Here is a 16,367-nt window from a genome sequence, read left to right as displayed (position 1 = left end):
CCGCTGAGGCTGCGGCCACCCGAAGGGAAGACGCTGCCCAGCTTCTCCCTGGGGCATGCACCGGGAGGGCGCTTCGCCCCGGCGCTGACCCGCCTCCCATGGCGGCCGGCCGGGCGAGGCGCCCCCGCCGCTGGCGGGCTCGGGAGGGCGGCGATGCCCGGGGAGTGGCTGCCGCTCGCACTCCCTCCCTGTGGGGGCGGTGCGCTGTTGACGGCGTCATCCCGCCGGCCCCAGCCACCCCCCCGGCCTCTCCGAGCGGCTCCCGGCGGGCGCCTCGGCGAGACGCGCCGCGGGGGAGCGCGTAGCGGCGCGGCGGGGCGGGCTCCCCCGCTGGGAGCATCGAGCAGATTTCGGCGGCCGCTGGATGGGAGCGAGGACGGCAGAGCATGCCACCGGCGGGGCGGTTCCGCAGGGACTGACATGCTGCTGAAGGAGGGAAGGCGCCAGCCCCTCCGCCTCTCTCCGCGGTAGCGAAGGCGATGTTGCAGGGCGCTCCCCGGGCTCTCCCGCAGGTGCCAGGCTATCACTCACAGTAGCCGCGATCGCTGCTGTGACCAGCGCGGCCCCAGGCGGGCCGAGGCGACGAGCGGCGCGGGCCTACACTCCTCTTCGGGACGGCGACGGGGGAAGGCGCTGCCTGCACCCGCGGGGTCCCGCGCGGCGGATGCCAGTGCATGAGCTCTACACCGAGCTGGCGCAGGAGGCGCCCCCGCTCTGCCGCCTCCATCTTGCTCCAGGGCAGCAAGACCTCGCCACACGGCCGCGACTGTCAACGCCGGAGCAGCGTCTCCGAGAGCGCCTACCAGACCCAGGGAGCTCTGGATGACTGCAAGATGGTGGGTACTACAAAAGGGCTTGCCTTAATACTTATATTTTCCGAGTGTTCCCGTCGCTGGCGATGGTGCCACTCCTCCCGCCAGCATGCCTATTCCCATCACGTGTAGTTGCGCTATTTTAAAAACCGGAATACCCGTCAGGAGCGCTGCCCTGTAGCCTAACTCGTAGCGGTTCAAACACGGGAGAGGGGAGGGAAAAACGAGACCTGTGGGGAGCCGGCAGGGTGCTGCAGGACAGGTAAGGTAAGGTAGGGACCGGAGCTGGGTGCCTGGCCCTGCAGGAGCAGGAGCCCTTGCCCCAGCACATGCTTCTTTCTAGGCGCTGCCAAGCAGGTGGAGTTGCATTCTGCTAGATCCAGCCAAATCTGTCCCCAGACTTGCACTCACTGCAGCCTAAATAAGTAAATAGTTGCCTCCTGCTTGTTGCCTTGCTCTGTGCTTGCTGTCTTGAGTGCAGCAACCACGTTCTTGCCCTAAAATCCTTCCAAAATAGGATTCAGAATTTGAGGCCCCGAAATTCTGTCCCTGACGTACGTGGTACCTGTTTCCAGTCTCCCTGGAGTAGCTGACTGCAATTGTAAAATCTCAGATCAAGCACCTGCATCCATGTTATTTTTGGACTGTCACATTATGGTATGACATTTTTCTCCATTCACACTCAAAATGTTTGGATCCTGACACTTTCCTCCAAACCAGCACCATACACCACATATCTGGCTCCTTGGGCTACAGTCAGCTGGACATTGGGCCCCAAAATTGCTCTTCTCACCAATGACAGAAAACAAATGAAGTTGCTGCTACTTGAAAGCTGTATCTTGCTACAGCTCTGTCCAGTAGCGTTGGAAATATATTATCTGCTACTTCTGTTCTGTTGTATTCTGGCTATTTTTCCCCTCTAATATTGCAAACTGTGCTGGCAGATACCCACTCTGATACTTCAAAATTGAGATCAACTCTCAGTGTGCCAAGGAACAAAAGCTGCCACAGTAGCTCTATAAATATACCTAACAAGTGGATCCTACTGGGTCCTGCCTTTTTTCTCATTCATGACAGCATAATTTGGTTAGTTAAACAGAAGTGCTAGCTTTGTGTCTTTGCTGTTTATCTGGTAGAATTCACTGATTAGAAATAAAATATGATTTACAGATGGATTGTCAAAATGTAGTAAGATTCAGGAGATAAAACCAATGTTTTTTTTTTTCTTTTTCTGTCTCAATGCTGCAACATCAGTATGGTTTTGTTTTCCTTGGCAATGCTGAGGTGGCTAAATGTGTCCTCTATTTAGACAGGGGATATCGGGTGAGAACTGGCAAAATGTGTCTGGCACAACCAGTTACAGGATGAGACGCTTTTTTTCTTAATGCAGAATAATTACACTATAACAGAACGTAGCACAATTTTTTTTCTCTGACACTTTTGTGCACCCTCTACAGAACGAGAGAGTTTAAGCCAGGTTTAGCAGAGTACAAGTATTGTGCCTGGGACTTTCGCATGTGTTTTTTTGGGTTGTTTTTTTTGCAGATATATCAGAATGCATTGGGATTGGTTTTCTGCTCCAGAAGCAGAGAAACCTATTTGCTACTCTTACAATGAAATTTAGGATGGCATGGTCAAAAAATGAGTCCCAATACTATTCTCAGTTATACAGAGTAATTGCAGCGGGATGCATGAAGAGCCAGAATGTTGCAGAATTGACTCATTTATTTTCTGAGTATGAGAATTTGAAGGCTTGACTTAAAAATTTGGTAGATCTGATAGAATCCAAGTGCCAGATCTAGGTTTTTAGCATGCTTGTATGTTGGAATATGTTGAACTCCTTGTGGTAATGCTGGCTGCAGCCTTATGAGCAGTTACTCTTGTCTAGTTTTATGTAGTTTGGAAATTGAAGTCAAATTAGCAAAACAAAGATAAATAAATATACTGTTCCATTGCTCCCGGACTACCACCCTCACCACCATGTGGAGCAAATGGTCTGATGTGCTTTCTTTCAGAAGACAGCAAATGCTTTGTTTCCTTAAAATATAATCCCAAATAGAAGATCAGTGGAACTAAACAATAATGATCTTTCCATCACTGTAAGAGTTACCCAATAGCATCCACGTGTATCTGCTGGATATTAGATTTCTGTGAAAACGTTGAAGTGTTTATTTACTCCTTTGTTTTCTCCCCCGCCCCCCCATTGGAAAAAGTGCTTTCTAGAATCCTAACCAGAAAGTGCCTATCTGGTACATCTTCTCAGCTAATAGCTTCTGATCGGTTTTAAGACTGAAAGTTGTGTTAGAGACCAGTGACAGAACAGAAATCATTAAAAAATAAATTAGCAAAATCTCCAGCGTAAAAGCAAATGCTACATTACAATCCCTAAATTTGCTGTTAATCAGGAAGCAGGAGGAGCAAAGGCAATAATTTCTGGAGATATTTTTGTCTTTTACAATAGCAAAAAAATAACCTCATGCTACTAGTAAAACAGCTGTGGTTTTTTGTCTACTTAATATTTAAGATTAATAACTCAAACACTTTCAGAGATTAAAAGACAAAACACTACTTACCTGCAAATAAACATTTATACATCACAGAAGAGGCAGCTGGCATGGAGGCCCTAGGCATTTACTAAATCTTAGGCACTTGATCCTGTATGCCATTAAGTTTGGAGCGACAGGAACAAGCCATAGATTGGGCATGTTTTTTTAAGAACTTGTTTGTTTTTATCAGTGTAATTAAATATCTGTTGTGGTTTGGGCCAGGTTGGCCAATGACAAGACAACAGATGCTCTCCCCCACTTCTTGCTCCAATGAGAAGAAAAAGAGAGATAAAGAGATTCATGAGTTTAGAAAAAAACCTAAAGTACTTTAATGAAATAAAAAAGAAAATAATGAAATAGATACAATATATACAAAACTGTATCAAGCTCCCAGTGAAACGTCACCAACAGACGCTGGAAAAGTTCCAGACTACACTCAGTGACAAATGGGAACTGGATTCCAGAACACACTGATGGGGAACAAGGGTAGACAAGCTGACACAGTCCTCCCCAAACACCAGTCACTGAGGAAAGAGAGCTGCTAAAGAAGATCCTTTCCATCCCTCAGCTTTTATCCTGAGCATGGCAGATGGGCTGGAATACCCTATTGGTCAGTTTGTGTCACCTGACCTGTCCACGCCTCCCCACAGGTGCAGCCCCTCCACAGGGTAAACAACCAGGTCAGCTGACCCTGGTTGCCACAACAACAAGGTTAACCAAGAGCCTCTCCCACTGAACAGACAGTTGGCTCTGCTCCACCCCAAACCAGGACATTCCACCCCTTATTCCATACCATTTGCATCATGCTCAGATCTCTAATACTTCTTATCCATCAAATATATACATATACATGTACAGATATACATATATACACACAGATCAGTCATTTATGATTCATCTTTATACACAAGAGTTCATTAAGTCCATTTCATTAATAATTATAGAATTTCATCTATTATAGCAAACTCAGGACTGATTATTCTCACCCAGGGTCAAATGTCCTTGATGTACACATTGAACTTCTCCATTCTCCAGCATCACCCACCAAGTACATCTGGGTCCTTGAGCAAAAACAGTCCCACGAATGGGTTTGCCTTTGCCTGAGGCAGGAAAAACCCAAACAGCTTTCCCCAGCATATTCCTTCCATGCATCACAGGGACTTTATCCCCTTCTACTGTGTGTAAAAGGCCTGATTGAGCAGGGCCAGCTCGATTGATGGATCCCCTGGTGTTAACTAACCAGGTAGCTTGTGCTAAATGCTTGTCCCAATTTTTAAAGGTTCCACCACCCATTGCTTTCAGGGTGGTTTTTAATAATCCATTGTATCCCTCAATTTTCCCAGAAGCCGGTGCATGATAGGGGATGTGATATACCCACTCAATGCCATGCTCTTTTGCCCAAGCACTTATAAGACTGTTTTTGAAATGAGTCCCCTTGTCTGACTCAATTCCTTCTGGAGTGCCATGTCGCCACAAGACTTGCCTTTCAAGGCCCAGGATGGTATTCCGGGCAGTGGCATGGGGCACGGCATAGGTTTCCAACCATTCAGTGCTTCCTTCCACCACTGTAAGCACATAACACTTACCCTGACGTGTTTGAGGGAGTGTGATATAGTCAATTTGCCAGGCCTCCCCATACTTATATTTCAACCATCATCCCCCATATCACAAAGGTTTTAACTGTTTAGCTTGCTTGATTTTGACGCATCCATGGTTAAATCCACCCCTTGGTCACGGGCCCATATGTTGCATCTCTTCCTTGATGACCTGAGGTGTCATGGGCCCACCGAGCTAAAAATAGTTCACCTCTATGTTCCCGGTTGTCATGGTTTAGCCTCAGATGGCAACAAAGTACCACATGGCCGCTCTCTCAAGCTGCCCACCCCCACAGCCGTGGGGGGAGAATCGGAAGAAAAAGGCAAAACTCGGGGGTTGAGACAAAGGCAGTTTAACAGAACAGCAATGGGAACAGGAAAACAACAATAACACCGATAGAGGAAAACAACAAACATGATTACAGTACCACTGCTCACTGACCGGACCCAGGATGCCCCAGCCAACTCCCAAGCAGAACTTCCTGCCTCCTCCCCCGGCTGCTCCCTATGGCTCACATGGAATGGAATACCTGTGTCCCTGCCAGAGCCTGGGGAAAATTAACCCTGTCCCCCTCAGAATCAGGACATTATACACCCCTTATTCCATACCATCTATGCCATGCCCAGATCTTACAGGTTCCAATTAATTGCCACCACTTTCCCCTGTCTTTTTTTTATATATATATATATGTGTGTACATATATATTCATACAGATATAATGCCCTTCGTCTATGGGCCATCCCTCTAAAATGTCCATTGAGTTCTTTGGGCTCCATCTGTTAGAACAGTCTCTCAGGGCAGGCGAGATGGCGTGTGGTGCTGGCCTGTTGCATGCTGTATTTTTGGAGCTTGCGGATGATGTATCTGGTGCAGCTCATGCCCACAGTCCATGGGCTGAAGATCTCAATCTCAATGAAGTTGCTGAGCACCAGCTGCTGAGGTCAGTTCTGATCCCATCACCGCTGCACCTTACTCAATTTTTCATGAAAGTCCATCTGTCATTAGTTTGGGTGATTCTTACTGTAGTACAGCTGATAGCAATTAGAGTAACGAGGACATACAGTGGCAGGATTATTTAGCAATTAACATCATACAATTTGGTTCATTGGCTATTCTCATCCAAAATCAGATCCCCATGAGGTACACATCAGACCTCCCCATCCTTCCGCAACACCCATCAAGTGCACCCAGGTCCTTGGGCAAAAGCAATCCCACGGATGGCTTTGGCTTTGGCTTTGGCTTTGCCTGAGGCAGGACTAACCCAGACTGTCTTCCCTGACATATTCTTCATGTTCACCATGGGGACTTTATCCCCTTCTACGGTACGTGCAAGTTTTGATTGGGCAGGGCCAGCTCGATTGGTAGATCCCCTGGTGTTAACTAGCCAGGTAGCCTTTGCTAGATGTGCATCCCAATGTTTTAAACTCCCACCACCCATTGCTCTCAGTGTAGTTTTTAACAGTCCATTGTATCGTTCCATCTTCCCGGAGGCTGGTGCGTGACAGGGGATGTGATGCTCTTTGGCCCAGGTGTCTATGAGGCTGTTTCGGAAATGAGTCCCGTTGTCCGACCCAGTTCTCTCTGGGGTGCCATGTCGCCACAGGACTTGTTTTTCAAGGCCCAGGATAGTGCTCTGGGTGGTGGCATGGGGCACAGGGTATGTTTCCAGCCATCCGGTGGTTGCTTCCACCACTGTGAGCACATAGCGCTTGCCTTGATGGGTTTGTGGCAGTGTGATATAATCAATCTGCCAGGCCTCCCCAGATTTGTATTTCAGCCATCGCCCTCCATACCAAAGAGGCTTCAAATGCTTGGCTTGCTTGATTGCAGCACATGTCTCACATTCATGGATGACCTGTGCAATAGTGTCCATGGTCAAGTCCACCCCTCGGTCACGAGCCCATCTATATGTTGCATCTTTTCCTTGATGGCCTGAGGTGTCATGGTCCCATCGAGCTATGAATAGTTCACCCTTATGTTGCCAGTCCAGATCCACCTGAGCCACTTCAATCCTAGCAGCCCGATCCACCTGCTGGTTGTTCTGATGTTCCTCCGTGGCCCGATTCTTCGGTACATGGGCATCTACATGGCGTACTTTCACAACCAGATTCTCTATCCGGGCAGCAATATCTTGCCATAGGTCAGCAGCCCAGATGGGTTTGCCTCTGCGCTGCCAGTTGCCCTGCTTCCACTGCTGTAACCACCCCCACAGAGCATTTGCCACCATCCATGAGTCAGTGTAGAGATCAAGTACTAGCCATTTTTCTCGCTCAGCAATGTCCAAAGCCAGCTGGATGGCTGTCACCTCTGCAAACTGGCTCGATTCACCCTGTCCCTCACTGGCTTCTGCAACTTGTCGTGTAGGACTCCACACAGCAGCCTTCCACTTTCGATGCTTTCCCACAATACGGCAGGACCCATCAGTGAACAGGGCATATTCCTTCTCATTTTCTGGCAGTTTATTATATGGTGGGGCCTCTTCCACATGTGTCACCTCCTCCTCTGGTGACATTCCGAAATCCTTGCCTTCTGGCCAGTCCATGATCACTTCCAGAATTCCTGGGCGACTGGGGTTTCCCATTCGAGTTCGCTGTGTGATCAGTGCAATCCACTTACTCCATGTAGCATCAGTTGCATGATGTGTGGTGGGGACCCTTTCTTTGAACATCCAGCCCAGCACCGGCAGTCGAGGTGCTAAGAGGAGCTGTGCTTCTGTGCCAACCACTTCCGAAGCAGCTCGAACCCCTTCATATGCTGCCAATATCTCTTTTTCTGTTGGAGTGTAGCGGGCTTCGGATCCTCTGTATCCCCGACTCCAAAACCCTGGGGGTCTCCCTCGAGTCTCCCCTGGTGCTTTCTGCCAGAGGCTCCAGGTAGGGCCGTTCTCCCCGGCTGCGGTGTAGAGCACATTTTTAACATCTTGTCCTGCCCGGACTGACCCCAGGGCCACTGCATCAACTATTTCCTGTTTGATTTGTTCAAAAGCTTGTCGTTGCTCAGGACCCCATTTAAAATCATTCTTCTTCCGGGTTACTTGATACAGAGGGCTTACAATTTGACTGTAATCTTGGATATGCATTCTCCAAAAACCCACAATGCCTAAGAAAGCTTGTGTTTCCTTTTTACTAGTTGGTGGAGACATAGCTGCTATTTTGTTGATCACATCCATTGGGATCCGACAGCATCCATCCTGCCATTTTATTCGTAAAAACTGGATCTCCTGCGCAGGTCCCTTGACCTTACCTCATTTTATGGCAAAACCAGCTTTCAGAAGGATTCGGATTATTGTATTCCCTTTCTCAAAAACTTCTTCTGCTGTGTTTCCCCATACGATGATGTCATCAATGTACTGCAGATGTTCTGGAGCTTCCCCCTTTTCCAGTGCAGTCTGGACCAGTCCATGGCAAATGGTGGGGCTGTGTTTCCACCCCTGGGGCAGTCGATTCCAGGTGTACTGGATGCCCCTCCAAGTGAAAGCAAACTGTGGCCTGCACTCTGCTGCCAAAGGGATTGAGAAGAATGCATTCGCTATATCAGTTGTGGCATACCACTTGGCTGCCTTGGACTCCAGTTCGTATTGGAGTTCTAGCATGTCCGGCACAGCAGCACTGAGTGGTGGCGTAACTGCGATCATGCGACGATAGTCTACAGTTAGAATCATAGAATCATAGAATCATTTAGGTCGGAAAAGACCCTTGGGATCATCGAGTCCAACCATCAACTCCACTCTACAAAGGTCTCCCTTACAGCACATCCCCTAACACCACATCTAAATGAGTCTTAAACACATCCAGGGATGGTGACTCCACCACCTCCCTGGGCAGCCTATTCCAGTGTCTGACCACTCTTTCTGGGAAGAATTTTTTCCTAATGTCCAGCCTAAACCTACCCTGCTGCAGCTTGAAGCCATTCCCTCTTGTTCTATCGCTAATTACCTGTGAGAAGAGACCAGCACCAACCTCTCTACAATGGTCTTTCAAGTAGTTGTAGAGAGTGATGAGGTCTCCCCTCAGCCTCCTCTTCCTCAAACTAAACAGTCCCAGCTCCTTCATTCACTCCTCATAAGATTTATTCTGCAGGCCCTTCACCAGCTTTGTTGCCCTCCTCTGCACTCGCTCCAGCACCTCGATATCTCTCTCATATTGAGGTGCCCAGAACTGGACACAATACTCAAGGTGTGGCCTCACCAGTGCTGAGTACAGGGGGACAATCACCTCCCTCCTTCTGCTGGTCACACTATTTCTAATACAAGCCAGGATGGCATTGGCCCTCTTGGCCACCTGGGCACACTGCTGGCTCATGTTCAGCTGCTTGTCAATTAGAACCCCCAGGTCCTTTTCTGCCAGGCAGCTCTCCAGCCACACTGCCCCAAGCCTGTAGCGATGCATGGGGTTGTTGTGGCCCAAGCGCAGGACCCAGCACTTGGCCTTGTTGAAGCTCATCCCATTAGCATTGGCCCATTGATCCAATCTATCCAAGTCTCTCTGTAGAGCCTCCCTATCCTCATGCAGATCAACACTCCCGCTTAGCTTTGTGTCATCTGCAAACTTGCTGATGATACACTCTATGTCCTTATCAAGGTCATCAATAAAGATGTTAAACAGAAATGGTCCCAACACTGAGCCCTGAGGGACACCACTTGTGACCGGCCGCCAGCTGGATTTAACTCCATTGACCACCACTCTTTGGGACCGCCCATCCAGCCAGTGCTTGATCCAGCAGATCGTATGCTCATCCAGGCCATGAGCCGCCAGTTTTTCCATGAGAATTCTATGGGGGACAGTGTCAAATGCTTTTTGAAAGTCTAGGTAGACAACGTCCACAGCCTTTCCCTCATCCAATAATCGGGTCATCTTGTCATAGAAGGAGATCAGATTCGTCAGGCAGGACCTGCCTTTCATAAACCCATGCTGACTAGGCCCGATCCCCTGCTTGTCCCTTGTAATGGCACTCAAGATGATCTGCTCCATGACCTTCCCTGCTACCGAGGTCAGACTGACAGGCCTGTAGTTTCCCGGATCCTCCTTTCTGCCTTTTTTGTAGATGGGTGCTACATTTGCTACCCTCCAGTCCATTGGTACCTCCCCAGTTAGCCATGACTTCAGGTAGATCATGGAAAGTGGCTTGGCGAGCACGTCTGCCAACTCTTTCAGCACTCTGGATGTAACCCATCCGGTCCCATAGACTTGTGTGCATCCAAGTGATGTAGCAGGTCACAGATCACTTCCTCTTTCATTGTGATGACCTCATTCAGCTTCCCCTCCCTGTCTCCGAGCTCACGAGGCTGGGTGCCCAGGGAACAGCTAGTTCCACTGCTAAAGACTGAGGCAAAGTAGGCGTTGAGCACCTCAGCCTTTTCCTCATCCTTTGTGACTATGTTTCCCTCTGCATCCAGTAAGGGAGGGAGATTTTCCCTAATCCTCCTTTTGTTGTTAATGAATTTATAGAAACATTTTTTGTTTCTATATATAGAAACCCAGTATATGCCCAGTATAGGGGCAACTGATACTGGCATGGGTTGGTTTTCTGGTTCAGCTGCAGTGCCTGCCACCGGGGTTGGAGCAGCTGCAGTGTCTGTTGCAGGGGTTGGGATAGCCGCAGTGTCTGTCGCAGGAGTTGCAGTAGCCACAGTGCCTGTCGGCCTGGTTTCCCTCTCTTTCTCCCGAGGGTGCTACATGACATCGAGCAGTGCTTGGTAGATACTGGCCAGGGACAAGCACAGCGCGGTGAGTTGTGCCTCTCTGGAATAGCCACAGCATTTTCCTTTCAAATATTCTATGACTTTATCAGGGTCCTGTAGTTGTTTGGGGGTGAAGTCCCAGACCATTGGAGGTGAGAAGCTCTCTAGGTAACTGCCCATGTTCTCCCACATGCCCTGCCACCCCTGACTATCCAGCCTCGAGAAAGATCTCTGGGTGGCAGTCTTAAATAGTTGTTTAACTCTAAACAAGACCTGGAACACATTCAGGAGACATAACACTAGGAACATCCTGGTTTGAGTATCCCAAGGATATTAAAAATTCCAAAAGCTGTCATACCTGACCCAAAGGAGAAAAGGGAGGCAGAAGAGCTGGGGAAAATATCTCCTGCCATTTCCCCCATAGACTGGGTGTAATTATTAATAAATTCCAAGAGACGGTACCCAAGGTACAGGCAGGACAGCAATACCACATAAACACCCTAAAATAACCATCTGAACAGTGATGTTATCATATCATAAGTTGATATCACACAAGACAGCAAAATGATAATCCTGATCCCTCTCCCAGAGGTGATAAACAGCATCGTGGGGAGTACACAAACCATATAGGAATTTATATAACACAGCCATGAGAACAAACCAAGCAACATGGTGACCAGCAACTATTTAACTAATATAATAATTGCACACAACAAATTTGTTTTAACAAGCTCTGGTTGGATTTGTCGTTATCTCAACCCTTCCAGCCCCACGTTGGGCGCCAAAAAGGACTGTCGTGGTTTAGCCTCAGACGGCAACAAAGAACCATGGTCCGCTCTCTCGGGCTTTCCCAATATGGGAAGAATCAGAAGAAAAAGGCAAAACTCTTGGGTTGAGACAAAGGCAGTTTAACAGAACAGCAAAGGGAACAATAAAAAAACAATACCATGGATAGAGGAGTATACAAACACAATTACTGGACTCAGGACGCCCCAGCCCGCTCCAAGTGGTGACTTTCTGCCCCCTCCCCCGGCAGCTCAGAGTGGGCATGGCTCACATGGCATGGAATAACTGTGTCCTTGCCGGAGCCTGGGGAGAATTAACCCTATCCCCACCGGAACCAGGACACCCCCCCACGGCTGTGGGGGGAGAATTAGAAGAAAAAGGTAAAACTCAGGGGCTGAGACAAAAGCAGCAAAGGCAGTTTAACAGAACAGCAAAGGGAACAGGAAAACAACAACAATAACACCGATCGAGGAAAACAACAAACACAATTACAGTCCCACCTCTCACTGACCAGACCCGGGTTGCCCCAGCCCACTCTCAAGTGCAACTTCCTGCCCCCTCCTCCAGCAGCTCCGACTGGGCATGGCTCACATGGGATGGAATACCTGTACCCCTGCCAGAGCCTGGGGAGAATTAACCCTATCCCCCCCAGAACCAGGACACCAGTCCAAATCCATCTGGAAAATCTTAGCAGCCTGGTCCACTTGCTGATTGTTTCGATGTTCCTCAGTGGCCTGATTTATGGGTACGTGGGCATCTACATGGCATACCTTTATGACGAGTTTCCTTAGCCAGTCAGGAATATCTTGCCATAATTCAGCAGTCCAGATGGGTTTACCTTTTTGCTGCCAGTTGCTCTGCTTCCACTGCTTTAACCATCCCCACAAAGCATTTGCCACCAGCCATGAGTATTTGCCACTTTTCTCATTCAGCAATGTCTAAGGCCAGCTGGATGGCTTTTACCTCTGCAAAGTGACTCGATTCACCTTCTCCTTCAGTCGCTTCAGCAACTCATCGTGTAGGACTCCATACAGCAGCTTTCCACCCTCAATGTTTTCCCACAATACAACAAGATCCATCAGTGAACAGAGCATACTGTTTCTCATTATCTGAGAGTTCATTATACAGAATCATAGAGTCATAGAATGGTTCGGGTTAGAAGGGACCTTAAAGATCATCTTGTTCCAACACCCTTGCCATGGGCAGGGACACCTCCCACTAGACCAGGCTGCTCAAAGCCCCATCCAGCCTGGCCTTGAACACTTCCAGGGATGGGGCATCCACATCTTCCCTGGGCAACCTGTTCCAGTGTCTCACACCCTTACAGTAAAGAAGTTCTTCCTAATATCTAATCTAAATCTCCCCTCTTTCAGTTTAAAACCGTTACCCCTTGTCCTATCATTACATGCCCTGATAAAGAGTCCCTCCCCATCTTTCCTGTAGGCCCCCTTTAGGTACTGGAAGGCTTCAATAAGGTCTCGAGGCTGAACAACCCCAACGCTCTCAGCCTTTCTTCATAGGAGAGGTGTTTCAGCCCTCTGATCATCTTCGTGGCCCTCCTCTGGACCCTCTCCAACAGGTCCGTGTCCTTCTTGTGCTGAGGACTCCAAAGCTGGATGCAGTACTCCAGGTGGGGTCTCACGAGAGCAGAGTAGAGGGGGAGAATCATCTCCCTTAACCTGCTGGCCATACTTCTTTTGATGCAGCCCAGGATTCAGTTGGCTTTCTGGGCTGCAAGCGCACATTGCCTGCTTGTGTTGAGCCTCTCGTCCACCAGCACCCCCAAGAACTTCTCCTCAGGGCTGCTCTCAAGCCATCCTCTCCCCAACCTGCACTTGTGCCTGGGATTGCCATGACCCAGGGGCAGGACCTTGCACTTGGCCTGGTTGAACTTCATGAGGTTCACACAGGCCCACCTCTCAAGCCTGTCCAGGTCCCTCTGGATGGCATCCCTTCCCTCCAGTGTGTCGACTGTGCCACACAGCTTGATGTCGTTGGCAAACTTGCTGAGGGTGCACTCAATCTCACTGTCCATGTCACCGACAAAGATGTTAGACATCACTGGTCCCAGTACTGACCCCTGAGGAATGCCACTCGTCACTGGTTTCCATGTGGACATTGAGCCGTTGACCACAACCCTTTGACTGCAGCCATCTAGCCAGTTCCTTATCCACTGAGTGGTCCATCCATCAAATCCATGCTTTTCCAATTTAGAGACCAGGATGTCATGCGGGACAATGTCAAACGCTTTGCATAAGTCCAGGTAAAGGACATCAGTTGCTCTCCCCTTATCTACCAATGCTGTGACAACATCATAGAAGGCCACCAAATTTGTCAGGCATGACTTGCCCTTGGTGAAGCCATGTTGGCTGTCACCAATCACCTCCTTATTTTCCATGTGCCTTAGCAGAGATTCCAGGAGGATCTGCTCCATGATCTTTCCAGACACAGAGGTGAGACCAACCAGTTTGTAGTTCCCTGGGTCTTCCTTTTCCCCCTTTTTTTAAATGGGGGCTATATTTCGCCTTTTCCAGTCAGTGGGAACTTCACCAGACTGCCGTGACTTTTCAAATATAACGAAAGTGGCTTAGTGACTCCATCAGGGCTACGAAGGTGATTAGGGGACTGGAACACCTCTCTTATGAAGAAAGGCTGAGGGATTTGGGTCTCTTCAGTCTGGAAAAAAAAAGACTGAGGGAGGATCTTATCAGTGCTTATGAATACTTAAAGGGTGGGTGTCAGGAGGATGGGGCCAGGCTCTTTTCAGTGGTGCCCAGGGACAGGACAAGAGGTCATGGGCACAAACTTGAGCATAGGAAGTTCCACCTAAACATGAGGAGGAACTTCTTTACTTTGAGGGTGGCAGAGCACTGGAACAGGCTGCCCAGAGAGGTGGTGGAGTCTCCGTCTCTGGAGACATTCCAAACCCGCCTGGACGCGTTCCTGTGCAACCTGCTCTAGGTGACCCTGCTCTGGCAGGGGGGTTGGACTAGAGGATCTCCAGAGGTCCCTTCCAACCCCTATCATTCTGTGATTCTGTGATCCGCCAGTTCCCTCAGGACCCATGGATGGATTTCATCAGGTCCCATGGACTTATGCACCTTCAGGTTCCTCAGGTGGCCTTGAACCTGATCTTCCTACAGCGGGTGGTTATTCATTCTCATAGCCCCTGCATTTGACTTCTGCAACTTGGGCAGTGTGGTTAGAGCCCTTGCCGGTGAAGACCAAGGTGAAAAAGTGATTCAGTACCTCAGCCTTCTCCATATCTTGGGTGACCAGGTCTCCTGTCTCCTTCTGGAGAGGGCCTACATCTTCCCTAGTCTTGCCTTTATCCCTGACGTACGTACAGAAGTTTTTCTTGCTGTCCTTGATGTCCCTAGACAGATTTAATTCTATCTGGGCTTTAGCTTGCCTAATCTGGTTCCTGGCCACTTGAACAGTTTCTCTTTATTCCTCCCAGGCTACCTGTCCTTGCTTCCACCCTCTGTAGGCCTCCTTTTTGCTTTTGAGCTTGTCCAGGAGCTCCTTCTTCATCCACACAGGTCTCCTGGCATTTTTGCCTGACTTCTTCATTCTTGGGATGCACTGCTCCTGAGCTTGGAGGAGGTGATCCTTGAATACTAACCAGCTTCCTTGGGCCCCTCTTCCCTCCAGTGCTTTTTCCCATGTTACCCTGCCAAGCAGGTCCCTCAAGAGGCCAAAGTCTGCTCTCCTGAAGTCCAGGGTAGTGAGCTTGCTGTGCACCTTCCTTGCTGCTCTAAGGATCTTGAATTCTACCATTTCATGATCACTGCAGCCGAGGCTACCCTTGAGCTTGACATTCCCCACCAGCCCCTCCTTGTTGGTAAGGACAAGGTCCAGCATGGATCCTCTCCTCATTGGCTCCTCTACCACTTGGAGAAGGAAGTTGTCATTGACACATTCCAAGAACTTCCTGGATTTCTTGTGCCCTGCTCTGTGTTGTCCCTCCAACAGATATCGGGGTGGTTGAAGTCCCCCATGATGACCAGGGTCTGTGAACGCGATGCCGCTTCTCTCGTCTATGGAGGGCCTCATCTGCTCCATCATCCTGGCCAGGTGGTCTGTAGCAGACCCCCACTGTAATGTCCCCTGCCCCTGTGTTCCCTTTAATCTTGACCCATAAGGTCTCTGTTGGGTCTTCATCCATCCCCAGGTGGAGCTCCATGGACTCCAGCTGTTCATTGACATAGAGGACAACACCCCCTCCTCATCTCCCCAGCCTGTCCTTTCTGAAGAGTCTGTATCCCTCCATTCCAACAATCCAGTCATAAGAGACATCCCACCAAATCTCTGTGATGACAATAAGATCATAGCCCTTGAGGCATGTGCCCATCTCCAACTCCACTTGCTTGTTTCCCATGCTACATGCATTTGCCTAAAGGCACTTCAGCTGGGCGCCCAATGAAGCTGAGTCACTGGCTGGAGTGGCTGCATTTCCTTCCTGCTGCTCTTCAGGTGGTCTTCCTTTGAGGTGTTTTATCTGTGACTCCCTGGTTTCTGGCTCTGTGGCTCTGTTTGTGGCTCTGTACATTAAGGAATGTTTTGATTGTATAGAGCTAGATTCCAGTGATGATAAAGTCGAGTGTTTATGGGTAAGGATGAAGGGGAAGGCAAATAAGGGAGATCTTGTGCTGGGAGTATGCTAGAGACCACCCGACCAGGATGAGGACACAGATGAAGTATTCTATAAGCGGCTGGCTGAAGTCTCGCAATTGCCAGCCCTTGTTCTGGTTGGGGACTTCAACCTGCCGGGTATCTGCTGGAAATACAACACAGCAGAGAGCAGGCAGGCTAGGAGGTTCCTCGAGTGCATGGAAGATAACTTCCTGACACAACTGGTAGGCGAGCCTACCAGGGGAGGTGCCTCGCTAGACCTACTGCTCAGAAACAGAGAAGGACTAGTGGGAGATGTGGTGGTCGGAGGCC

General features: G+C 49.2%; 1 protein-coding gene across 4 annotated transcripts in view; it reads left to right on the top strand.

The window, feature by feature from the left end:
• The first annotated feature begins 201 nt into the window (after window positions 1-201).
• LOC141735509 (regulator of G-protein signaling 7-binding protein-like) overlaps window positions 202-16,367 on the top strand; it is a 99,492-nt gene continuing 83,326 nt past the window's right edge. For 3 of the 4 annotated variants that reach the window (XM_074568411.1, XM_074568412.1, XM_074568410.1), the window contains exon 1: window positions 202-836. In XM_074568411.1, coding sequence (XP_074424512.1) covers window positions 675-836 — 162 coding nt within the window. In that variant the 5' untranslated portion in view covers window positions 202-674. The remainder of the gene's footprint in view (window positions 837-16,367) is intronic. The other variant, XM_074568413.1, reaches the window with a different exon arrangement.

This window comes from Larus michahellis, chromosome W (assembly GCF_964199755.1).
Source record: "Larus michahellis chromosome W, bLarMic1.1, whole genome shotgun sequence".
Classification (NCBI taxonomy): domain Eukaryota; kingdom Metazoa; phylum Chordata; class Aves; order Charadriiformes; family Laridae; genus Larus; species Larus michahellis.
The sequence above is the reverse complement of the archived record's forward strand: the minus strand, read 5'-3'. Positions and strand labels throughout refer to the sequence as shown.